The 26,528-nt window shown below is 34.3% G+C and overlaps 1 protein-coding gene across 2 annotated transcripts in view; it reads left to right on the plus strand.

Moving 5' to 3' along the window:
* Positions 1-17,840, plus strand: part of LOC148106697 (disintegrin and metalloproteinase domain-containing protein 2-like) — a 123,141-nt gene extending 105,301 nt beyond the window's left edge. The window contains exons 17-20 of one of the 2 annotated variants that reach the window (XM_087860574.1): positions 10,361-10,438; positions 10,660-10,795; positions 16,456-16,615; positions 17,807-17,840. In XM_087860574.1, the coding sequence (XP_087716700.1) occupies positions 10,361-10,438; positions 10,660-10,795; positions 16,456-16,615; positions 17,807-17,840 (408 nt within the window). The remainder of the gene's footprint in view (positions 1-10,360; positions 10,439-10,659; positions 10,796-16,455; positions 16,616-17,806) is intronic. The other variant, XM_087860575.1, reaches the window with a different exon arrangement.
* Positions 17,841-26,528: the final 8,688 nt, after the last annotated feature.

Genomic DNA, 26,528 nt, shown 5'->3' on the forward strand with positions numbered 1-26,528 from the left:
GTGCAGGTGGCTGCCGCTTCCCGGCGCCTGAATGCGGCGGCTCCCTCCCCCTCCCATTTATCTTCCGATATCTATGCGAGGTTTCATGGCTCCCCGCTTTGTACCTCAATCCTCAGTGCTGGAGATGTTCATTTGTAGAGATCCGGATGTATCTTCCTGCGTCTCAGGCTGGTTCCGTGGTTATTTAGGCTGGTCTGGTACCTATCCAGCTCCACTCAGGGGACCGGCTGAAAAAGGGGTCCCCTACTCCTCCGCCATCTTCCCCAGTCCTAAATGTATTGTTTTCTTAATGTCCCTTTCTGTTACTTAATGAAGTATATAATTAATTAGTGTATAGAAATGCAAAGGATTTATGCATATTAACTTTATATCCTGTAACCTTACTGAATTCATTCATCAGTTCTAGTAGTTTTTTGGTGGATTCTTTATAATTTTCTATATACAGTATTATGTCATATGAAGATAGTAAAAGTTTTACTTCTTCCTTACTAATTTTATTTCTTTTTGTTGTCTGATTGCTGTGGCTAGGACTTCTAGCACTATGTTGAATAAAAGTAGTGAGTTTGGATATTTTTGTCTTGCTTCAGTCCATTGAGGATGATGTTAGCTGTGGGTTTTTCATGTAAGGACTTTGTTATGTTGGGATATGTTTCCTCTACACCTACTTTGCCGAGGGTTTTTATTATTAGTGGATTTTGTACTTTGTCAAATGATTTTTCTATATCTATTGAAATGATCATATGATTTTTATACTTTCTTTTATTGATGTGACATATCACATTGACTGAGTTGTGAATATTGAACCACTCTTGCCTCCTGGGAATAAATCCCACTTGATTGTGGTGAATGATTTTTTAAAATACATTGTTAGATTCAGTTTGCTAACATTTTGTTAAGGATTTTTTTGTTTGTTTCTTGAGGATTTTTGCAGCTATGTTCATCAGAAATATTGACCTGTAGTTCTCATTCTTTCTCTCTTCTCTCTCTCTCTCTCTCTCTCTCTCTCTCACTTTTGTGTGTGTGTGTGTGTGTGTGTCTTTATCTGATTTGGTTATCAGGGTAATGCTGGCCTCATAGAATGAATTTGAAAGCTTTCCTTCCTCTTCTACTTTTTTTTTGAAATAGTTTGAGAAGAATAAGTATTAACTCTTCTTTAAAACAAAAACAAAATGAGATTTTCAAGTAAATCTTGAGATCTAGGTAAAACCATTTTTACAAAATTTTTCACTTGCTATAAAATATCTAATAACTAAATATGAAAGACCCCTGAGCATAGAATTCTGTCATATTTTAACATTTTCATCAAGATAGAGAAAAATACAACTCTTGTTACTTGCTGGTAGGAGGGCAAGGCTAGGGGAAATGTTTTCAAAGCAAAACTTAAGGGGATTTGTGGAAGAGGTAGAGGTGAGAAAAATGAGAGTTGATCAGGTACATGCTCCAATTTCCCTTTTCTGGGTTTTTCTGTTTGGATTCTGGGAATTTCAATCTCTCAAGTTTTAATTTCCCAATTTACTCTTGGTTTCAGTATGGCATAGGTGGATATAGAAGTGACTGAGAAGTGGGCCAGGACAAGGAGAGCTAAAGAGTGGACCATCTGAGCTGAGGCCAAATGGGAGATCCAGTTTACTTAATTTAATTTTCTTAAGCCTTTATCGAGGTATAACTGATATACAAAAATTTTTACTTATTTAATGTATACAACTTGATGAGTTTGGACATATGTGTACATCCCTGAAACCATTACCATAATTAAGATAATAAACATAACGATTATCTCCAAAAATAAATAAATAAGTAAATAATAAATATTTGGTAGAGTTCCTCTGTGAAGTTGTCTAGTCCTGAACAATTTTTTTTAAAGATTTTATTTATTTATTTGAGAGAGAGAGAGAAAATGAGTGGGAGGAGGGACAGAGGAAGAGGGAGAAGCAGACTCCCCAGAAGTAGGGCTCAATCCCAGGACTCCAAGGTCATGACCTGAGCCAAAGGCAGGCACTTAACCAAAGGAGTCACCCAGGTGCCCCTGGTCCTGAACTTTTGTTTGTTGGGAGGTTCTTTTTTTAAAATTATTGATTCAATTTCATTGGCTCTCCATCTTTTCAAATTTTCTATTTCTTCCTAATTCCGTTTTGGGAGATTATATGTTTCTGGGAATTTATCCATTTCTTATATGTTGTCCAATTTGTTGGTGATAATTTTTCATAATATTCTCATAAACGTTTGTATTTCTGTGATGTCAGTTGTTATTTCTCCTCTTTAATTTCTGATTTTGTTATTCGAGTCCTCATTTTTTTTCTTTGTCTGGATAAAGTTTTATCAGTTTTGTTGATATTTCCAAAGAATCAGCTCCTCGTTTCACTGATCTGTTCTATGGTTCTTTTAGTTCCTATTTCATTTTTTTTTTCCTGCTCTAATCTTTATTGTTTTCTTACTTCTACTGGTTTAGAGTTTTGTTTGTTTTCTTTTTTTTAGCTCCTTTAAGTGTAAAGTTAGGTTGTTTATTTGATATTTTTCTTGCTTCTTGAGGTAGGCCTTTATTGCTATAGACTTTCCTCTTAGAACAGCTTATGCTGCATCTCAAAGATTTTGGATCATTTTGTTTTCATTTTCATATGTCTCTATGTATTTTTTAATTACCTTTTTGATTTCTTAGTTGACCCATTTGTTGTTAAGTAGCATGTTAATTAATCTCCATTTATTTGTGTTCTTTCCTGACCTTTCTTGTGGTTAATTTCTGGTTTCCTAGCATTGTAATCAGAAGAGATGAAAGATGAATGATAGGACTTTGATCTTTTTGAAATTGTTGAGATTTGTTTCATTCTAATATATAATATATTCTGGACAATGTTCTAATTGCACTTGAAAAGAATGTGTATTCTGCTGTTTTAGGATGGAATATTCTGAATATATCTGTTGGATCCATCTGATCCAATGTGCCATTCAAAGCCACTGTTTCCTTGTTGATTTTCTGTTTGGAGGATTTATCCATTGATGTAAGTGAAGTGTTACAGTCTCTTACTATTATTGTATTACTATCGATTACTTCCTTTGTGTTTGTTATTAGCTGATTTATGTATTTGAATGCTCCCATGTTGGTTGCATACATATTTAGAATTGTTATATCTTCTTGTTGGATTATTCCTTTATGATTATATTTTGTCCTTCTTTGTGTCTTATTACACTCTTTGTTTTAAAATTTTGTCTAATATAAGTATTGTTACTGTGGCTTTCTTTTCACTTCAATTTTCATAATAATTGCTTTTCTATCTTTTCACTTTTGATTTGCATGTGTCTTTAGGTCTGAAATGAGTCTCTTGTAGGTAGCATATAGAAGGGTCTTGCTTTTTTATCCATTCTGTCACTCAACATCTTTTTTTAAAAAAATATTTATTAGAGAGAGAGTGTGTGTGTTAATGGGGGGAGGAGGAGAGGAAGAGAATCCTTAAGCAGACTCCCTCCTGAGCAAAGAGCCTGACACAGGACCCCATCCCAACCACTAGACCATGACCTGAGCCAATATTGAGTTGGATACTCAACTGACTGAGCCACCCATCCCTGTATCTTTTGATTGGAGCATTTAGTCCATTTACATTCAAAATAATTATTGATAGCTATGTACTTATTTCCATTTTGTTACTTGTTTAATGGTTGTTTTTGTAATTCTTCTCTGTTCCTGTTTCCTGTTCCTGTCTTCTTTTGCTCTCTTCTTTCATGATTTGCTGGCTTTCTTTAGTGATATATTTGGATTCCTTTTTATTTTATGCAGCTGTATTACTGGTTTTTGATTCATGGTTACCATTATGTTTGTATATAGCATTCTCTGCATACAGCAGTCTATATTAATTTGATGGTTGCTTAAGATTGAACCCATTATTTACTCTCTTTAAATTTTAGGTACATCATATCATCCTTTACATCCTTTTATTTTGTGAATCCCTTGACTCATTTTTTAAATTTTATTTTTAAAATTTAATTTCAATTAATTAACATATAAAGTATTATTAGTTTCAGAAGTAGGGGCAGTAATTCATCAATCTTATATACTACCCGGTGCTCATTACATCACATGCCCTCCTCTCTTCACTCATTTTTATAGATATACTTATTTTTACTGCTTTTGTGCTTCCTACTTTTCTTACTCCTACTTATGGTTTTTCCTTCCCACTCAGAGTCCCCTTTAACATTTCTTGTAGAACTGGTTTAGTGACCATGAATTCCTTTAACTTCTGTTTATCTGGGAAACTCTTTGTCTTTCCTTCTGAATGATAGGCTTACTGGATAGAGTGTGGTCACAACCTTTTTTTTTTTTTTCAGTATTTTGACTCTATCGTTCCCCTCTCTTCTGGCATGCAAAGTTTCTGCTGAATAGCAACTGATAATTTTATAGGGTTTCCCTTGTATATAACTGTTTTCTCTTGCTTCTTTTAAAATTCTGTTCATTACTCTTTTTTTTTTTTTTTTGCCATTTTAATCACCATGTCTCTTGGTGTAGACCTTCTCAGATAGATTTTTGTGGGGGTTGCTTGTACCTCTTGGATATGGATTTTTGTTTCCTTCCCTAGATTCAGGAAGTTTTCTATCATTATTTCTTCAAATAAATTTCTGCCACCTTTTCTCTTTCTGGGATCCCATAATGCAAATGTGATTACTCTTTTAGGTGTTGCTGAATTTCCTAAGTCTATTTTAATTTATTATTATTATTTTTCCTCTCATTCACTTGATCACTTTACATTTCTCTTTTCTCCAGGTTACTGATCCATTCTTCTCCTTCCTATAGTCTATTATTTATTCCATCTAGTGTATTTTAAAATTATTTATTTATTTATTTATTTGAGAGGAGAGAGAGTGAGAGAGCAGGAAAGGGGAGAGGAAGGAGAGGCAGAGGGAGAGAGAGAAGCAGGCTCCCCGCTGAGCAGGGACCTGGATGTGGGACTCAATCCCAGTACTCTGGGATCATGACCTGAGCCAAAGGCAGATGCTTGAACGACTGAGCCACCCAGGTGCCCCCATCTAGTGTATTTTTAATTTCAGATATTGAGTTCTTCATCCCTGATTGGTTCATTTTTATATTTTCTATCCCTTTGTTAAGGGTCTCACTGATGTCCTCGACACTTTTTTCAAGCCAATAAATATCTTTATGACCATTAATTTAAATTCTATTTCAGACATATTACTTCTCTCCATTTCATTTAGGTGTCTTGCTGTGATTTTGTCCCTTTTTTTCATTTGGGACATAATCCTCTGTCTCCTCATTTTGTCTACCTCTTTGTGTCTGTTTTTATGTGTTAGGAAAGGAAGCTATGTGTCCTGCTCCAGAAAGTAGAGGCCTTATGAAGAAGAGGTCCTATTGAGCCCTGCAGTGCAATGTCCCCTGTTTATTAGAACCTGATGCATAAAGGATATCTCCTATGTTCATTGTATGCACCTTACTATTATGGCTGAGCTGCTTTTGCCTTCATTGCCTTAGTTCTCTTTGCCTGGGTTTGGTCCCTATGCAGTTAGGGGGCCAATGTGGTGTTGACTTGGGCTCGAGTTGGGTCAGATCAGGAATTTCTCAGAGATGTGTTAACACCAAACTGCAGGACACTTTCCCTGAGAAGCTTTGTGGGCAGGGCCTGCAGTCAGACCAGATGTTTGCCCCCAGCCCACTGTTGGGGCTAAAATGGGACTAGTATGTGTGGGATTATCTTCCTCTCTCCCCAGAGCAGGAGTCACTTTGGAGTGGCACTGGCCCTTTTTGGGATGACTTGCATACTGCCAGGCTTGTGGTACCATTTTGGATGGGCACTGATCAAGGGCAGACTGGAAGTGGCAAATTTGCAGGAGAACTTAGGGGCAGGGTGTTCAGTGTTAGCAAGGTTTGTGTGGGGCTGCTATGGGAGGAAATCTGAGATAAGGCAGGGCTGAAAAGGGCATGTCTGCAGGAGAATGCAGGGGCAAGGTGACCTGTTAGCAAACTGGCAAACTAGCGTTGGTGCTGCACTGTTTCCCACAGGTATCTGTGTATCTAGGCTGTGGGGCAGAGGAGGGAAATGGTAGCTGCCAGCTCTGTTGTTCCTGGAGAAGTCCCTCCCCTCCAGCTCAGGCTCTGAGATTAGTAAATAAATTTCCCTCTTGTATACCCCCTGTGTTTTTAAAACTGCTTTCTATGCTCCATCTCCATGGGGCTGTTTGTTGTGCTATCTCTTTAAGGTCAGGGACTCAAATTTCCTCTCACCTTCCTGGCTCTCCCAGAGCCAATCCCAGTGATTTTTAAACTACCAAGTGTTAAACCCCACTGACTGAAAACTCTTGTGAAATTATGCCCCTCTGTTTGTCAAAGCCAAATGTTGTGGGGATTTGTCTTTCCCATGTGATTTTCCCTTGCCTTAGCTTTCTGGTGTGAGAATCTGTTTCTCTCCTCTCTCCACACCTGATATGATTTAACTCTTCTGTAAATATTTGGTAAAATTCACCAGAGAAGGTATCTGGTCCAGGAATTTTCTTTGTTTCAAGGATTGTGATAATTAATCTCTTTATGGTTTATACATTTAGTCAGACTTTCTATTTCTTTATCATTCAGTGTTGGTAGATGGGGTGTTCCTAAATATTTGTTCATTTTATTAGCTTACCCAAATGTTGGCTCTCAGTTTTTTATCTTATAAAGCTTGTTATTTCTGTAAAATTGATAGCGATGTCCCCAATTTCATTTGTAATTTATTTATTTGAATATTCTTTCTTTATTTTAGTCATTCTACATAAAAGTTTTTTTCAATTTTTTTGGTCTCTAATTTTTTATTCTCTATTTTTTCTATTCTTTCCTGTTGTTTCTGTTCTAATCTTTATTATTTTCTTCCTTATGTTACCTTTCGGTTTGTTTGTTTATTCATTCATTATTTATTGATTGATGGTGCAAGTTTAAGTTGTTCATTTAAAATACTTCTTTTTTTAAAGATGTTGATTTATAGTTAAAAATTACTGTCAGCAGGATTTTCCTGCATCTCATAAATCTGGTGTATTGTGTTTTTGTTTTCATTTGTTTCATTGGTTCCATTAGAATATTTTCTAATTTCTCTTGTGTCTTTTTGTTGACCAACTTTTTAAATTTAAAATGTGATAATTTCCACATATTTTTCAATTTTCCAGTGTTCCTTCTGCTTTTAATTTGTAGTTTCACTTTACTCAGAAAAAATACTTTGTATGATTTCAAACTTCTAAATTTATTAAGACTTTTTTGTGATTAAAATGTGGACTATATATGCAATGTCCATGTGCAGTTGAGACAAATGTGTATTTTGTTGTTGTCAGGCAGTGTTCTATATATGCCTATTAGGTCCAATTGGTATATAGTGTTGTTCAAGTCCTCTATTTTCTTATTGATCTTCTGTCTTAGTCTCCTTGCAGCTTTCCTGAGCAGTGTTCATTTCTTCTCCCTATCTGAGATTCAAGTTAGGTTAAACAGAGACCAGTCCTTCAGGCAGCTCCCAGGCAAATAATAATATTGAAAATAAGGTTTCCTTTGCTCCCTTCAGTTCGAGGGAAATAATTGTGAACTCAGCATTTTCCTCCTCCAAACCAAGACTGTGCCATGCTGGGGAAGGAGTGGGGCAAATTTGATTAAAACAAACAAACAAACAAACAAAAAAAACCCACACATTTTCTATGATTTTGAATGTGGCTATTTCTTGATTGGGCATTTTCTTGGTTGCTGTAGACCATTGACTTTCTAGAGTTCCCATTGGTTATTTTAGCCAGCTTTTCTTCTTCTTTTTAACAATATCTCCAAGGGAGAGCAAGAACTTGGGAATTCTTAGCGCACCATTTTATTGATGATACTCTCCAGATTATTTTTTCAGTATTTGGTTAAGTCTTCTTGTCATTCTGTCACTGGTGTAGGGTAAACATGATCATTTAAAGATTATGTGTTTAGTCATTGATGGCCACTGGAGGAATACTGGCTTCAATTTTTGGTTAGTTTTGTGGAATCACATTGTCTCATATTTTGTGAACCTAAAAATAATTTTTACTTTGTCTCTGGTATAGCCATGTGTTCTCTTTAAAGACTATGTGTACATAATTTATTTTATTCCCTATTTTAAGTTCTCTATACAAGAAGATCTCTATAGAATCTTATTCTACCATAGTGAAAGGAATTGGAAGGTGCATAATTTTTTCTAATCTCCAGCTAAGTTTTAAAAAATCTGTTTCAAAGACTTATATTATTATAATATGGTGATAAATAACTTCTGCGGTTTTGTAGCTAGCTCTCCACTTTGGATAGTGTTTTCCCCTAGCCTTTCTGCATGGTATAACTGAAGTAAGCATGTTCAAGCAAAAGAAAAAAAAATCCATTGCACGAACAGAATATTCATAATGCCAATAATCTCCTCTCAACTTTTTTCTTTCAAGCAAGTTCCACTCTAAATGTGGTGAATTTATTTAATGGTTCTGAGACTTAAGTTTATCTTCTTCTGGATGCAGCTCTGCAAATTATATATTTAACTTCTCTGCCCAAGGGCTAGTTAGATGTTAAGGCATCATTTTAACAGAACACATATATTTCTACTATAGCAACACTAGTCTGTATCCAGACCTAGAATTTTTATACTATTACCACAATCCCTTAGAATAACCTGGCCATGTATTTATAATCAGTATATTTCCTTCTAAGTCTTAAACAGAGCTATAACAATTAGTATATTATGGGAGCACCTGGGTGGCTCAGTTAAGCATCTGACTCTTGGTTTCAACTCAGGTCATGATCGCAGAATCATGAGATTGAGCCCCATGTTGGGCTCTGCACTGAGCGTGGAGTCTTCTTGTCCTTCTGTCTCCCCTTCCCCTTCTCCTGTGCTCTCTCTCTCTCAAATAAGCAAATAAATAAAATCTTAAAAAATAGTATATGATGATCATATATTTTTAAGAGAAAAGAATACCAAAGAAATATTGACAATATTATTTAGAAAGTATTTTTATAAAAGCAATATATCCAATTACATGTTCTTTGGTTTACCATGTCACTCATGAGGGCAGTAAATTTTTAATTTTTTTAAAAAATATGAAGCATAGCTGAAAGAAGTTTCAAAAAATAATTGCTATACTTTTGAGCTTTCTGCTTAGCTTTCCCTACCTCATTTGTTTGGACCACCACTAAGAGTGTTAGATAAGCCAGAAACCTTGGTGTTATTGATCTGTTTTTCTTTATATCCTCCATATAAAATCCATAATTATACTTCAGTAGATTAAACTTCTAAACTATATCTCAGATATAACCACGGATTTTCCTTACACCACAGCCACTCAATTTCATGCTATGGTTATCATTTTCCTGGACTGCTATAATGGTACCTTAATTTGTCTCTACATTTTCTCTTGCCCTTTCCATCCACTTTTCCAAAACCTACTTTTATCAGCTTTCCATCTTCCAGTAAAATTCCTAAATACAACCAATTGCTTGTAGGTTATAGGCTGACTTTCAGCTTAAGAATGTAAAGCTCCACACAATTCTGCCATAACAATTTTTATCACATCACATCTGTCCTTTTTATTTGTGTATTTCTGTATCTTTGATTGCAATATGAACAATATGAGATTTTGTTGTTGTTGTTGTTCACTGGTGTGTTTTCAGGGCAGGCACATTGTAGGACTCAATTATATAGTGAATTAAGGATTGAATGGGTATTCTCTGTGTAGCAGCTACATTGCTGTTAATATTTCTCAAATTTCTATACTATCAGTGTAGGGTCATTTTAAGTATTATTTCTTTTCCTATAAGTACTTTGTCTATTTATTTATTTATTTATTTATTTATTTATTTATGGGAGGAGGTAAAGAGAGAGAGAAACTCAAGCAGACTCCACACTGAGCATGAAACCTGATGCAAGCTCAATTTCACAAACCTGAGCTGAAACCAAGAGTCAGACACTTAACCACTGTGCCACCCTGAAACTTAACCAACTGTGCTACTCAGGCACACATCATTTCTATTCTTGACTAAGTCCTATTTAACATCCAGACCTCATCAGGAGGTTAAAATTGTTCTCCACATATCAGGTAAATTCCCTGTATTTTATTCTTTCATTACACTATTTTTTATTACAGTATTTGTGACATACTTATCTTCACTTTTTTTTTTAAATTTCATGTCTGTACCTTTTATCCCAGTATAAGAAGGGAGGATACTTTTGTTGTTTTCTTTACTATCCAATAATCAGAATCTCTTCTAGTGTTGGAAACATAATAACACTATAAATTAATCAGTGCATTAACACTTATTGTTAAATGAATACCCATATGAGAATAATATAGAACACTTTTAGTGAAATATCAAATACAGAGGTTATTTCAGTTAACTTACTTTGGCTTATTTTCATTTTAGGTTTGCAAGAATAAAGAATGTATAGATGCCGGGTACTTGAATTATGATTGTACTCCAAGAAAATGCCATGAACAAGGTGTAAGTACCAACAATACGATGTGAGAATAGAAATCATTGAGAATAATCCTAGAAAGCAAACACATAAACACACACACACACACACCACACACACATTTATATATTCATAAACCACATAAGAAGATTGGCCTTATTTAACCTAAGTATTATTTTAAAATTCTACTGGAACACAAATAATTATTGCCACCCATCTCATAACGTGATACTTCTCCTGGTTTCAGATATGCAATAATAAAAAGAACTGTCATTGTAATCCCTCATATTTACCTCCTAATTGCCAAATTAATGACGATTCCTGGATTGGTGGGAGTATTGACAGTGGCAATTTCCCACCTGCACCTGGCTTACCCAGTTCTGGTAAGTATTAATAGCAAATTGAAAACATAACTAAAACGATATTTTAATTTATTAAATTTAACAAAATAAATAACTTTTTATTTATTTGCCTACCAATCTATATTTAGATTATGTATGGATATCAAATAATAAGACATGTAAAGTTAGTTTATGTTTTATTGTAGAGAGTAATATAACATATGTAACATAACATTATAAATAAGATATATCAGTAAAGACCCAGGCAACAAAATAGAAATCACTTTTGTCCTTCACACAGAAATAATTCAATATAAGGCATCAGCTAACACATAATGGCAGAGTTGAAAGCCAATCAGAGAACTGTGAGGCAACAGAACAATCCACTACCATTTCTTAGGTCTAGAAGGACAATGAAAAGAGTGGTATTACTTGAACCAGAATCTGAGGCACCTTCATGACATGTAACTACAGTCAGGGCTACACATACCAGGATCTAAATCATAGGGAGAGGTACTGCCTAGCATAAGGTGCAGGAAGGGAGCATAGGCAGCCACTATTGGAGATGCTGCAGAGGCAGGGGGATAAATATCATGAATATTTCATTTTTCCGACTCTCCGAATGTTATCCAGTTATTCCTATTGGCCAAATATAACTAGAAGTCTGAAGTAGTTTCCTTCAATTTTTTTTTTTTTTGCCCAAAGAGGAACGGGTTTTAGAGTAATCCAGCATATCCAATGATGCTTAGGGCCAGACTTAATATAAAAACCTAAATTTATGATAATTAGAGCAGATTTTGAGTACACACATATCATTTCAGGTTGACCTTAGTAATGTAATTGATCAATAAAATGTATAGAAGTGAGATTCTGACTGGCCTTTTAGAATACTAATTCTTGCAACTCTTATTATTGGAACATACATTCTGTTGAAAATCATCTTCTCTATTTGAAATTTGATTACATTGCGACACAAAATGCAAATTCCCCAAATTCATGACACACAAAATGGACAAAATGAACAAAATCAAATAATTGTTTTAAATTACTATATTTGGGGGTGCCTGAGTAGCTCAGTTGGTTAAACGTCTGCCTTCAACTCAGGTCATGATTGAGTCCTGCATAAGGTTCCTTGCTCAATGGGAGCCCGTTCCTCTCTCACCCTCTGCCTGCCACTCCCCCTGCTTGTGTTCTCTCTCTGACAAATAAATAAATAAAATCTTAAAATATCTTAAAAATATAAATTACTACATTTGGGAGGAGTTTCCTGCACCTCTTACCTCTTTCTCTCTGTATCGTGTGTGTATATATATATATATAATAAAAAACAATTTGGTAATCAGATGGTGTATTATATAAAATGAATTGAAGATGTGGCATTAGCTTTGGAACGGAATGGTGCACAGAAGGTAGAAAAACCTCTAGGAAACTGTTGAAGGCTCAGTGTATTGTTGAAATTGTCTTGAGAATACTGTTGGTGAGCAATCCAAAAACAGTTTAAAAAACATATTAGGGAAATAAGGACACTTATTATGAAGTGGTTAATTGTTTGTTATCACCGCTGCCTGTGGTAATGTGGAAAATAGAATTCCTTGGTTCTGGTCAGCAACATTTCCATGTAGGTTGTAAAGATTTCCAGTAGGTGATTTAAGTAACCTATGATAAAACATGAGAAGACAGTAATAATTAATGAAAAATATTTCAGTTTTCAAGTAAATGTTGATCAAATATAAAAGATTTAGAATTTGGGGGGTTTTTGGTTTCATTTTTGTTTAGTTTGAAAATAAAACATTCTTATCCCTGGAGTCTCTTCCAGCAAAACATTCTTATTGTAAGAAATGGCTAAAAACTGAATTTGATATATTGAACAGTAAAATTTGACCTCAATCAAAAATTAAATCAACCATGTGACTGTAAGACCCTTTTTTAAAAAAAACCTCAGAAAAGTAGTGATGCATTTTATACATCTTAATCTATGCAAAAGGTCTTCTAAATGTTGTAGTAGAATGCTTCTAAAAACACTCAAACAATAAGGCTATGAAGAATCTTAAATCGGTTTTCCCATAGCAGCCTCGCCAAGGTCCAATATAGAAAAAAGGCTTATCTCAAAAAGATTTGTGGACATGGCCTTTGATTAATGAGGTGTATTTTTTTATTCGACACACAGGAAACCCACACATTTTAGAGGAATTATATCAACTCAGACTAAAAGAGATCAAGCTATTTGAGTCCCAATTAGGTATGGGCAAGAAGCAAGGCTGATAAAGCTATTCAGTTGTAAAAAATAGCTATTCCTTTTGGAAAAGGAATTATAAATCAAAGGATATAACCAAGAAACCAGAATTAAGACTTTGATCTGTGAGTTTATAATTTTTAAATATCATTACCAACAAAAATAAACACTCCCCCCCACACACACATGGGTATAGATGGTTTCACAAGTCACTTCCAGCAAATTTTTGCAAGGAAGAAATACCATTTAAAAAACTGGTAGGGGGGCACCTGGGTGGCTCAGTTGGTTAAGCGTCTGCCTTCAACTCAAGTCGTGATCTCAGAGTCCTGGGATCACCTGCATAGGCCTCCCTGCTCAGTGGGGAGTCTGCTTCTCCCTCTCCCTTTGCTCCCCCCCACCCACTCATTCTCTCTCTCTCTCTCAAATAAATAATTAAAATACTTAAAAAAATAAAAAACAGGTGGGGGGACTTCTTCACCCAATTTTTGAGGAAAATATAACCCTAATACCAAATTCAAAGAAGTTAACATACAAAAATTACAGAACAATATCTTTTATAAACATAGATGTAAACATTCTTAAAATATTAGTTCATATTCTATACCTATCTATATTAAAAGGATAGTAATCCAGACTAGTTGGGTTTATTTTAGAAATGCAAGTCTCCTTAATCTCTTGAAAGTCATTCAGTACAATTCATCAAATCAACAAAATTATTTTTTTAAAAATATGATTTTCTCACTTGATACATAAAAATCATTTGACAGACAAATCCAACACATGTTTATGAATTTTTCAAAGCAGCAAACTAACAGAAGTAAATTTTATAAATTTAATAAAAATACCAAAAGAAAATGTAGCTAATATAGCTTATGATGAAATACATTGTTTTTCAAAAAAAAAGTTGAAAGTGAGGCAACAAATTATGTTCTCACTATGCCTATTCAACATTTTCCCATACATCCTAGCCAATGCAATAACAAAAAAGAAGAAATCAGGAGCATAAAGATTATTAGAAAGGATGAAATGGGACTGCAGATGTTGGGAAGTACATAGACAATCCTAAGGAATCTGCAAAACAGTTCTAGGAGTAATATCTTTTGAAAGGTCAAAGGAAATTTTCAAAGTCAGTAGTATCCAAGGTCTATAAAGAACTTACCAAACAACACTGAAAAAACAAATAATCCAGTTAAGAAATAGGCAGAAGACACAAATAGACATTTTTCCAAAGAAGACATACAGATGGCCAACAGACATATGAAAATATGCTCAATATCACTTATCATCAGGGAAATACAAATCAAACTACAATGAGATATCACATCACACCTGTCAGAATGGCTAAAAGTAGCAACACAGGAAACAACAGATGTTGGTGAGGATGTGGAGAAAGGGGAACTCTCTTACACTCTTGGTGAGAATGCAAACTGGTGCAGCCACTCTGAAAACAGTATGGAGGTCCCTCAATAAGTTAAAATTAGAGCTACCCTAGGACTCAGCAATTGCCCTACTAGGTATTTACCCAAAGGTTACAAACACTGATTTGGAGGGACACATGGACCCCCAGATTTATAACAACATTATCTGTAATAGCCAAATTATGGAAAGGGCCCTTGTGTCCATCAATTGATAAATGGATAAAGAAGATGTGAGAAATAGATGATAGATAGATGACAGATAGATGATAGATATACATAGATACAGATGATATAGATATAGATATATAATGAAATATTACTCAGCCATAAAAAGAATGAAATCTTGCCATTTGCAATGATGTGGATGGAGGATGGAGCTAAAGTGTGTAATGCTAAGTGAAATAAATTAGAGAAAGACAAATACTGTGATTTTACTCATGTCGAATTTAAGAAACAGAACAGATGAACATAGGGGAAGGGGGAAAAATAGAAGGAGGCAAACTCTAAGAGACTTTTTTTTTTAAAGATTTTATTTATTTATTCGACAGAGATAGAGACAGCCAGCGAGAGAGGGAACAGGGGGAGTGGGAGAGGAAGAAGCAGGCTGATAGCGGAGGAGCCTGATGTGGGGCTCAATCCCATAACGCCGGGATCACGCCCTGAGCCGAAGGCAGACGCTCAACCGCGGTGCCACCCAGGCGCCCCGAGACTTTTTTTTTTAAAAAAGAGATTCTTAACTATAGAGAAAAAGCTGAGGGTTGCTGGACAGAAGATGGGTGGGGGATGGTCTAAATGTGTGATGGGTATTAAAGATGGCACTTGTGTTGAGCACTGGGTATTACATGTAATTGATGAATCACTAAATTCTACTCTTGAAACCACTGTTATACTATATGTTAACTAACGACTTTAAATAAAAACTTGAAAAACAAAAACAAAAGTTAGTAGTATTGCTATACAATAGCAGCAGTAAATGGAAATCAACAAAATTAGTACCATTTACAATGCTATCAAAATATAAGTTTTAGGAATAAATGTAACAAAGTATGTCTAATACCTTTACACTGAAACTAAAACAGAAATGCAGACAGTGTTAAACAAAAATAAGTGGAGAAATGTGTCATGTTTACCTATTGGAAGGTTTATTATTGCTAAGATGTCAATCATAACAAAATTTAAAGATTAAAAAACCCAATTATAAAAGCATGCAACTTTTTATATATTAACAACCTGATTCTAAAATATTTGCAAAAGTGCTCAGAATAGCCAAAAAAAAAAAAAAAAAAATCCCTGAAAAAGAACAACAAAGAAGGACATCTTAGTCCATTTGCCTCATATTGAATTTACTATATTATAGATTCAGTATATAGTTACATTAATGAAGACAGGATGGCATTGGTAAATATACACATTGTTATATGGTTAATCAGTTTTTCAAGTAAAATACATACAGTTCAATGAAGGAGAAAAATCAATTCAAAACATAATGTAACAATTGAATATCCAAATGAAATCAAATGACCCTTAAAATCTCAACTTAACAGTTTATATGAAATAAATCATAAATCTGAACATATAAATGAAAACTATATATCTTCTTGAAAGAAGCAGAGAAATTTCTACATGACCTTGGAATAAACAATAATTTCTTAGATAAGACATGAAAATACATATCAATGCAATAAAATGAAAGGTACTTTGGACCTTATGAAAATTTTATAACATGTACAGTGTTTCTTACTAAAAACAGGGTATTGAGAAAAATTGTTCTTTACAGGGGTCACACTTTCTTTTCAACTTTATTATCAAACTGTTTTGAAAAGAAAGTATGAAATAAAAGGTTCTCAATAACAAAGCAAAGAACTATTATGGAAGTTAGAAATATTTTGGAGGGTACCTATGCTGTCAACTTACCTACTTCATTTAAAAATATGTTAATGATAAAATTATGAAAGAGTTAAAATTTTTTATGCTAATAGTATTAAAATATAGAAATGTCTTTATTATATTCCTGGTAATTGCTTTTAAATCACTGATGTTTTCTCTCCTAGAAAGAAGCTACATTGAGAATGCTTACCATTCCAAACCTACAAGATGGCCATTTTTCTTACTCATTCCTTTTTTCATTATTTTCTGTGTACTGATTATCACACTGGTAAAAGTTTATTTCCAAAGAAAAAAATGGAGAGCAGAGGACTATACAAGCGATGAGTATATTGATTTCATATTTAAGATTCATTACTTTCATAATTTGTTGGCATATATATTACATTAATAAATAACATCATTATGATGTAACTAATAATTCAGATTTAAATTTTATATTTATATGAAATATAATGCTATATTAATAATTATTATAATGGATAACAAACAATTTTTTCAAAAATCAGCAATTTTAATCTTATAACAACTTGAACTCTGTTGGGGTAAAATTAAGTGGAAATGATTTCTAGTTAATGCTTATCTACCTCCTATTTTTTATCTTAATTATTAAATATATATGGATATTATTAGTTTATTCTTTAACACTTACATATTTTGATGTATTTTATGAATATTATTAAAAGGAAAAGAAATCTAAAAAAATAGTCTTTTAGTCATTAAATAAATTTGGCAACTAGAGGAAGAAAATGTTAAAAGTCAATAAACAATAGTTAGAGAAAAATCTAGATTATAGTAGTCCAAGCTAATATTCAGAAAAAGTAAAAGACAGTTTTTCATTAAAAACCTTAGAAACATCTGAAAATATGCCTCAAAAATAAAAATAATATTAAAATTGGTTTACTTTTCTTCAGGGAAATTGCTATAAAATAATTTCTGCCTTTGAATTTTATATCTGTGCTATTCATTTTATTTAACATAAAGTAAATTTTATAAAAGTATTTAAAGTTGATAAGGTAATATCAATGAAAAGGGAATACATTTCATAGAAATGTTTTGAAAAGTTTATGTAAAATTGCTGAAATAATATGAGTGTGTGAAATAGTTAACATAATTCAATATTAAAAGAATATTCATATGTTGGATGGCTTTATTGTGGAAAAACTGGCATCAAATATCTTTGAGGGAAAAAGCTAGTAAAATTAATAGAAATAAATATGGCAGAAGATGAATCACAAGAAAGCTTAAACTATTTAGCTAATTAGCTGTTTAGCTATTTAGCTAATGTCATAAATATAAAAATTATTAAATCATTTTTAGGTAAGCTTGTTTTTTCCTCATGTTAGTCTTGATTACTGGTTGAGAGGTGTTCTCAGTGGCAAGATATTCTCAAGTAGTGACTGGTCTCAGACCCTAAATAGGAATTTAAAGCTGTTTCAATATTGATAGTGTATACAGAGCTTTGTAGAACAAAGAAAATATAATTTTAAGTGATTATATTTATTTTGAAACATATAGGCAACTTGAAAGTGAAAGTGAACCTAAAGAGTAGCCAGGAAAACAGAAACCATCATATCACAGTGAGTATAAAATAGTTTAAGGGTGAAAGGTAGAGACAGAGAAATAGAGAAAATTTAATGTATTAAATGTAAATAATATAAATATATATTAATGATGATAGTCATATAGCTGCATATAATAAAATTGAATTGGAAAATATATTTCAATATTGCAAACTAGATCATAGACACAGTAAACTATAAATGACTTTTCAATTTGCCATTTAAAAACTTTGCACTATGATCTTCAAAATTTTTTCTAATAATGTTTAATCCTTCAACATTTGTGTGTTCAGAAGTTGGTCACAAATAAATTACATGATAGAACTCTATCTTATAATTAGGGTAACCTCATGCTATTTGTTGAATTTTCCATTTTTAACTTGATTGGTCAAACAGGTGACTTTTTCCCTTTTATTTATTCTTCCAGAGTAATTATCTTCGATGGACAGGAAAAATGGAAACAAACAAACAAACAAAAACAAAACTACATGCAATGCCTGATTGTCTGGAATTCAAAACCTGCATATTATGGTTATGATAGACCAGAAAATATTAAGATTTCTAATATAACATAAATATAATATAAATTTCTATTTATATAAAAAATTCCACCAGTGAATTATTTGTAAGAAATGAATGCTTATGTTATATTACATATTTCTTATTTTTAAAATTATCTCATACTAATTGTTAGTATGCACTAACTCTGTTATCAGCAGGCATGAGATAAAGTTTATAATATAATAAATCTAATATCACGACTAATGCCCACCGTTATCCTTTAAATTGCAATGCTATCTGGTTATGTTATTGTCAGGTCTGTTACCAGTCAAAAACCAATGATCCTAAGATTTGGAAAAAATTCTCAATTATATGCTGCCCACAAGAGACACAACTCAGTTACATAAATGTTCAAGGTAAAGGATGGAAAGATACATGCCATGGAACTTTATACAAAACTTTATACAAAAGAAAGCTTGATAGACTTTAACACTGAAAGAATTCATAGAGATAAAGAAAAATATATCAAAATGCAAAGGGTTATTCTTTTTTTTAAAGATTTTGTTTATTTATTTGTGAGAGAGAGAGCATGGGGGGTGGGGGTCAGAAGGAGAGGGAGAAGCAGACTCCTTGCTAAGCAGGGAGCCTGATGTGAGACTCGGTTCCAGGACCATGTGATCATGACCAGAGCCAAAGGCAGACGCTTAACAGACTAAGCCACCCAGGTGCCTGCAAAGGTTTATTCTTAAAACGAAATTACAATAATACAAATGCATTAGTCAGGGTTCACCAGAGAAACAGAACCAATAGGATATCAATGATTGATAATTAGATGATAGAGAGAGAGAGATGATATGTGATAGATAAATGAGGAGATTTGTTATAGGAACTAGCTCACATGTTTAGGGGGGCCAAGAAGTCCCATGATCTGCCATGCAGAAGCTGGAGAACCAGGAAAACTAGTGGCATAACATAGTATGGATCTATTGACTTTCATTACAAGGCATGGTAATAACTAAGAGACATCCTAAAAAATCTCCCAATTTCTTTCTCCAGGAATCATTGTTGTATTTTCTGGTGAAAGCATTCCTCCCTCTGGGCCTAGGGGTTCTAGGCCAGCACAGCATAAAGTCAGAAGCAAAAATTTTGCTGGTGGCTCACTTGGCGTAAGAATAAATGGTTTCCACCCTTCAATTCTTGGACCCATGAATCCTGGTTATGTGAGAAATAGCACCATATAACAAACACTGATTCAGAGCATATACATTCTTCTAGATAACTTTGTCCCAGCTCCAAAAGATACTGCCACCTAGATGAATTGATTGCTGTAACTGATTGCTGTAATTGATTGCTCAAAAGACCATTCCACCATTCTGTCAAGCCAACTGCATCAGGACAGTGGAGAACCAGTGAATTCCATGAGCCCAGGATCATTGCCACATTTCTTTTGCTCTGAAGTTAGTTCCTTGACCAGAATAAATGCTGAGTAGAATAACATAACAGTATGTAAGGTATTCTATAAGTTCATGGGAGAAAGTTTTGGCAGAAACATTGCATGTAGGGAAGGCAAATCAAAATCTAGAGCAACTGTCTGTCCCAATAAAGAGAAACATTGCCCCTTCCATGATGGAAGTGGTCCAATATAATCAACCTGCCACCAGGTATCTAGCTGATCATCCTAGGAAATGGTGCCACACCTGGGGCTCAACATTGCCCACGCTTCTGGCAGATTAGGCATTTAGCAGTGACTGTAACCATTTGGGTTTGATGAGTGGAAGTCCATGTTGCTAAGCCAAATCATAACCTCTGTCTCTGCTACTATGACCCCTTTGTTCATGAGTCCTTTGGGTAAGAACAGGTGTGACTAGGGAAACAGGCTGACTAGTACCCACAGAATAAGTCATCCTCTCCAACTGATTATTAAAATCTTCCTCTGCCGAGGTCCCACTTTAGTGAGCAACCACATGGGATACAAATATCTTCACATTTTTTGCACATTCAGAGAAGTTTATCTGCATATTTTCTCCCTACATTTGTCACCACTTTTCCACTCATGTTCTTCCAAGTCCCTGACTATACAACCAAACCATTGGCTGCAGCCCATGAATTACATGTCTGGCTATTTTTCCTTCCAAGCAAAGTTCACAACCAAGTACAGTGCCTGAAGTTCTTTCCCTTTGGGAGGCTTTCTTTTTACTACTGTCCTTCAGGAATGTCAAAGAGAAAGGCTGTAGTGTTGCAACTCTCTACTTTCTGGTGGTTCTTGCTTACTGTGCCAAATTATCTGTAAAATAGGCCCAAGTCTTCTCTTCGTCTGTCAACTGATGCTAAGGAAATCCCTATAAGGCCATAAGTGCATGCCAGGAGAGACAAGCAGCATAGCAGGAGAGGGGACCATGGGCATTTAGGCCACTTCTTCATGTGACTTAGTACTGCTTTCAGGACTGCTTGGGCCTGATCACATATTTACCATTTCCATTTAATGATGGAGTGCTGCTTTGCATGCTTAATTTTTTGGCTTGGTGGGTCAGAAACACCCAGTTCATGAAAGGCAGCTGAGGTTATATGGTAACTTGGTGGCCCATGGTCAACCATTCAGGCTCCACAACAACCCAGTAGCAGGCCAAGAATTGTTTCTGAAAATGAAAGTAGTTATCTATAGATTATGGCAGGGCCTTCCTCCAAAATCCTAAAGGCCTGCACTGTGATACATTAATGGGGCCTGCCAAAGGCTCCAAACAGCATCCTTATCTACCACTGACACTTCAGGCATATATATATGCCTGTGTGTATGTGTGTATATGTATATATGTGCCTGCATGTATATGTGTGTGTGTGTATGCCTCTGTGTGTGTGTGTAAATATATATAGATATAGATATATATAAAAATATATATGCCTGTGTGTATGTGTGTGTATATATATATATATATATATATATATATGCCTCTGTGTATATATATATATACACACATATACACACACACTATACTATATAAATATACTCCAGAAAAAAAATGCTTGATATAGAGAGACCTTGCTTAGAAGAAATCTAAACCATCTGAAAACATTAAGGAAAAATTTAAAATGAGCCTATTAAATTTTAAAAAGTAATTAAAGGTAATAAATAATACAGAAAAGCAAAAATGAATGAGAAACAAAAAATATATAATGCTGAGAATAAGCAAAGCCAAAGTTATTTCTTTGAAAAGACTAATAAAATTAGCCTTTCAAAATATGATCAAGGTAAAGAAAAATTCTGGAGGTGCAAATTATCAACATGAGGAATAAAATGGCACACACAGTCACTACAAATAACAGATTTAAATATTTACATAAAGTAGAATTATTTTTATAAAAAGATTTTTTAAAAGTGACCTAAGATGAATTTAAATATCTACATAGAAGTATAGTTAATAAAGTAATCATTAAGCATAATTAAAAGATGACTCATAAAGAAAATCCTAGGTCTTTATGTCTTCCACATTAAAATCTATCAAATGCTTAAGATAAACAATCAGTCTTAAACACACAAATTCCTTTCAGAAGCCAGAAAAAATGGGTAAAAACACAGCAAGGACTAGTCAATGTTAAGAACAAGGGAAATCTTGTAATATGCTACAACATGGACGAACCTTGAGGACATTATGCTAGGTAAAATAAGCCAGTCAGGTAAAGACAAATATGCACAATTCCACTTTTGTATGAAGTATCTAGTCAAACCCTTAGAAAGAGAAATTAGTTCTTTGAATTTTCTTTGGTTAGGTTTACTTCTAGGTATCTTATGTGTTTTGGTGCAATTATAAATGGGATTGATTCCTTGATTTCTGTTTGTTGCTTTATTATTGGTGTATAGAAATGGAACAGATTCCTGTACATTGATTTTGTATCCTGTTACTTTATTGAATTTGTGTATCAATTCTAACAATTTTTTTTGGTGGTTCTATATAGAATCTAGCAATATTTGGGGTTTTCTCTATAGAATATAATGTCTGCAAATAGTGTTCAATTTCTTCCTTGCTGATTTGGATGCTTTTTTTTTTTTTTTGTCTGATTGCTGAGGCTAGGATCTAGTAATATGTTAAGTAACAGTGGTGAAAGTGGACATCCCTGTCTTGTTCCAGACCATAGAGGAAAAATTTTCAGTGTTTCCCCAATGAGGATGATATTAGCTATAGGTTTTTCATTATTATGTTGAGGAATGTTCCCTCTAAACATACTTTGTTGAGGGTTTTTATCAAGAATAGATGTTGTACTTGGTCAAATGCTTTTTGAGAGGATCATATGATTCTTATCCTTTCTTTTATTAATGTGGTATATCATGTTTATTGATTTTCAAATATTGAACCACCCTTGCAACTCAGGAATAGATCCCATTTGATTGTGGCGAATGATTTCCTTAATATACTGTTGGATTTGATTGGCTAGTGTTTTGTTGAGAATTTTTGCATCCATGTTCATCAGGAATATTGGTCTGTGGTTCTCTTTTCTAGTGGAGTCTTTGGTTTTCAATTAGGGTAATGGTGGCTTCATACAATGAGGTTGGAAGTTTTCCTTCCATTTCTATTTTTTGGAAGAGTTTGAGAATAAATATTAATTCTTCTTTAAATATTTTCTAGAATTCTCCTGGGGAGCCATCTGGCCTTGGACTTTTGTTTGTTGGGAGATTTTTGAATATTAATTCAATTTCTTTGCTGGGTATCAGTCTGTTCAAGTTTTCTCTTTCTTCCTGTTTCTGTTTTGATAGTTTGTATGTTTCTAGGAATTTACCCATTTCTTCCAAATTGTCCAATTATTTGGCATAAAATTTCTCATAATGTTCTCTTATAATTGTTTACATTTCTGTGGTGTTGATTACTTCTTTTTTCACTTGTGACTTTATTTATTTGGGCTCTCTCTCTCTCTCTTTTGATAAGTCTGTCTAGGGTTTTATCAATTTTATTAATGTTTTCAAAGAACCAGTTCCTGGTTTCATTGATCTCTTCTGCTGGGTTGTTTTGTTTTGTTTCTACATCATTTATTGCTGCTCTGATCTTTATTGTTTCTTTTCTTCTACTGGCTTTAGGCTTCATTTGTTGTTGTTTTTCTAGCTCCTTTAGGTGTAAAGTTTGGCTGCTTATTTGAAAATTTTCTTGCTTCTTGAGGTAGGCCTGGATTGCTATATACTTCCTTCTTATGACTGCTTTTGCTGCATCCCAAAGGTTGTGGACCACCATGTTTTCATTGTCATTTGTCTCTATGTATTTTTAAAAATCTATTCTTTAATTTTCTGGCTGACCCATTCATTCTTTAGTAGGATGTTCTTTAACCTCCACATACTTGTGGTCTTTCTAAAATTTTTCTTGTGGTTGACTTGAAATTTTATAACATTGTGGTTGGAAAATATGTATGGTATGATCTCAATCCTTTTGTACTTGTTGAGGACTGATTTGTGACCCAGTACTGTGAAAACATAGAACACTGATGAAAGAAATTTAGGACGAAACAAAGAAATTGAAAACCATTCCCTGCTCATGGATTGGAAGAACAAATATTGTTAAAATATGTATATTACCCTAAGCAATATACACATTTAATGCCATCCCTATCAAAATACCAAGAGTGGGAGAGGAAGAAGCAGGCTCCCAGCGGAAGAGCCTGATGTAGGGCTCGATCCCAGAACGCTGGGATCACGCCCTGAGCTGAAGGCAGACGCTTAACGACTGTGCCACCCAGGCGCCCCCAGACAATCTTTTTTTAAAAGATTTTACTTGTTTATTTGAGAGAGAGAACACAAAACAGAGCAGAGAGCACAAGTAGGCAGAGCAGCAGGTAGATGGAGAAGGAGAAGCAGACTCCCCACTTATCAGAGAGCCTGATGTGGGGCTCAGGACCCTGAGATCATGACCTGAGCCAAAGGCAGACACCTAACTGACTGAGCCACCCAGGCACCCCTAGATCAGACAATCTTAAAATTTGTATGGAACCACAAAGGAACTTGAATAGCTAAAGCAATATTGAAAAATAAAAGCAATGCTGGAGGCATCACGATTCCAGACTTCTAGTAATATTACAAAGTTATAGTGATCAAAACAGTATGGTACTGGCACAAAAATAGGCATATAAACCAATGGAACAGAATAGAAAACCCAGAAATGAACTCACAACTATATAGTAAATTAATCTTTGACAATGAGGGAAAGAATATCCAATGGGAAAAAGATAGTCTCTTCAACAAATGGTGTTGGGAAAATTGGATAGCAACATGCAAAAGAATGAAACTGGGCCACGTGCTTACACCATACACAAGAATAAATTCAAAATGGATTAAAAACCTGACTGTGAGACATGTAACTATCAAAATCCTAGAGGAAAACACAGGCAGCAAGCTCTTTGATATATGCTGTAGTAACTTCTTTCTATGTATGTCTCCTGAAACACGGGAAACACAACCAAAAATAAACTGTTGGAATTTCATCAAACTAAAAAGCTTCTGCACAGTGAAGGAAATGATCAACAAAACTATAAGATGACCTTCAGAATAAGAGAAGATATTTGTAAACTTATCTGATAAAGGGTTATCATCCAAAAAATATAAAGAACTTATCCAACTCAACATCCAAAAATGAATAATCTAATGAAAAAAAGGGCAAAAGACATGAATAGACATTTTTCCCAAGAAGACATACAGATGGCCAACAGACACATGAAGAGATGCTCAACATATCTGATCATCAGGGAAGTACAAATCAAGATTACAATGGGATATCACCTTACACCTGTCAGAATGGCTAAGATTAATGACACAGGAAACAACAGATGTTGATGAGGATGCAGAGAAAGGGGAACTTTCTTACATTATTGGTAGGAATGCAAACTGGTGAAGCCACTCTGAAAAACAGTATGGAGGTTCCTCAGAAAGTTAAAAATAGAACTACCCTATGATCCAACAATTGCACTACTAGGTATTTACTCAAAAGATACAAGAATACTGATTTGAAGGGATACATTCACCCCAAAGTCTATAGATGCATCATCAACAATAGCCAAATTATGGAAAGAGCCCAAATGTCTATCAAGTGATGAATGAATAGAGAATTTTATATATATATATATATATATATATATATATATATATATATATATATGAATATTATTCAGCCATAAAATAGAATGGAATCTTGCCATTTGCAATGACATGGATGGAGGTAGAGAGTATTGTGTTAAGCATAAGAAGTTAGTCAGAGAAAGACAAATATCATATGATTTCCCTTACATGTGGAATTTAAGAAATAAAACATATGAGGATAGAGGAAAAAAAAGAGGGGGCACCTGGGTGACTCAGTCAGTTAAGAGTCCAACTTTTGATTTCAGCTCCGGTCATGATCTCTGGGTAGTGAGATCCAGCCCCACGTCAGACTTCATGCTGAGCATGGAACCTGCTTAAGATTCTCTCTCCTCCCTCTGCCCCTGTCCCCTCACTCGAGTGATCTCTCTAATTAGCAAATAAATATTTTTTTCAAAAAAGAAAGAGAGGCCAACCATAATACAGACTCTTAACTATACAGAACAAACTGATAGTTAACAGAGGGGAGGTGGGTGGGGGGATGGATTAAATGGGTAATGGGTATTAAGGAGTGCACTTGTTGTGAGGACAACTGGGTGTTGCATGTAAGTGATGAATCACTAAATTCTACACCTGAAACTGATATTACAGTGTATGTTAACTAACTGAAATTTAAATAAAAACTTAAAAACATTATTAAGGAAGCTTACTCACAAACGTTAAAACTTTTTTCCTTTTCTTTTTTTAAAGATTTTTATGTATTTATTTTTGTGAGAGAGAGAGAGAGCAGAGTGGGGTGTAGGGGCCAAGGGAGAAGCAGACTCCTCACTGAGCAGGGAGCCAAGTGTGGGACTCAATCCCAGGATCCCAAAATCATGACCTGAGCCAAAGTCAGATGTTTAACTGACTAAGCTACCCAGGCACCCTAAATTTTTTTTTCTAGTGTCACTCCTATGTATCTCTAAACTTAGATTTCATGGAAATTACTTGATCAACACTGATACAATTATGATGCATTTCTGAGGAAAGATTTTTAACTGCAATCGGTCAATTCTGGTTTTTACAGGGCTTTTAAATATTCTTAAAATGTGACCCAAACCAAAAAAAAAAAAAAAGAAAAAAGAAAATGTAA

The sequence above is a fragment of the Ursus americanus genome, unplaced genomic scaffold (assembly GCF_024610735.1).
Source record: "Ursus americanus isolate L20-20 unplaced genomic scaffold, mUrsAme1.1.p SCAF_132, whole genome shotgun sequence".
NCBI lineage: Eukaryota > Metazoa > Chordata > Mammalia > Carnivora > Ursidae > Ursus > Ursus americanus.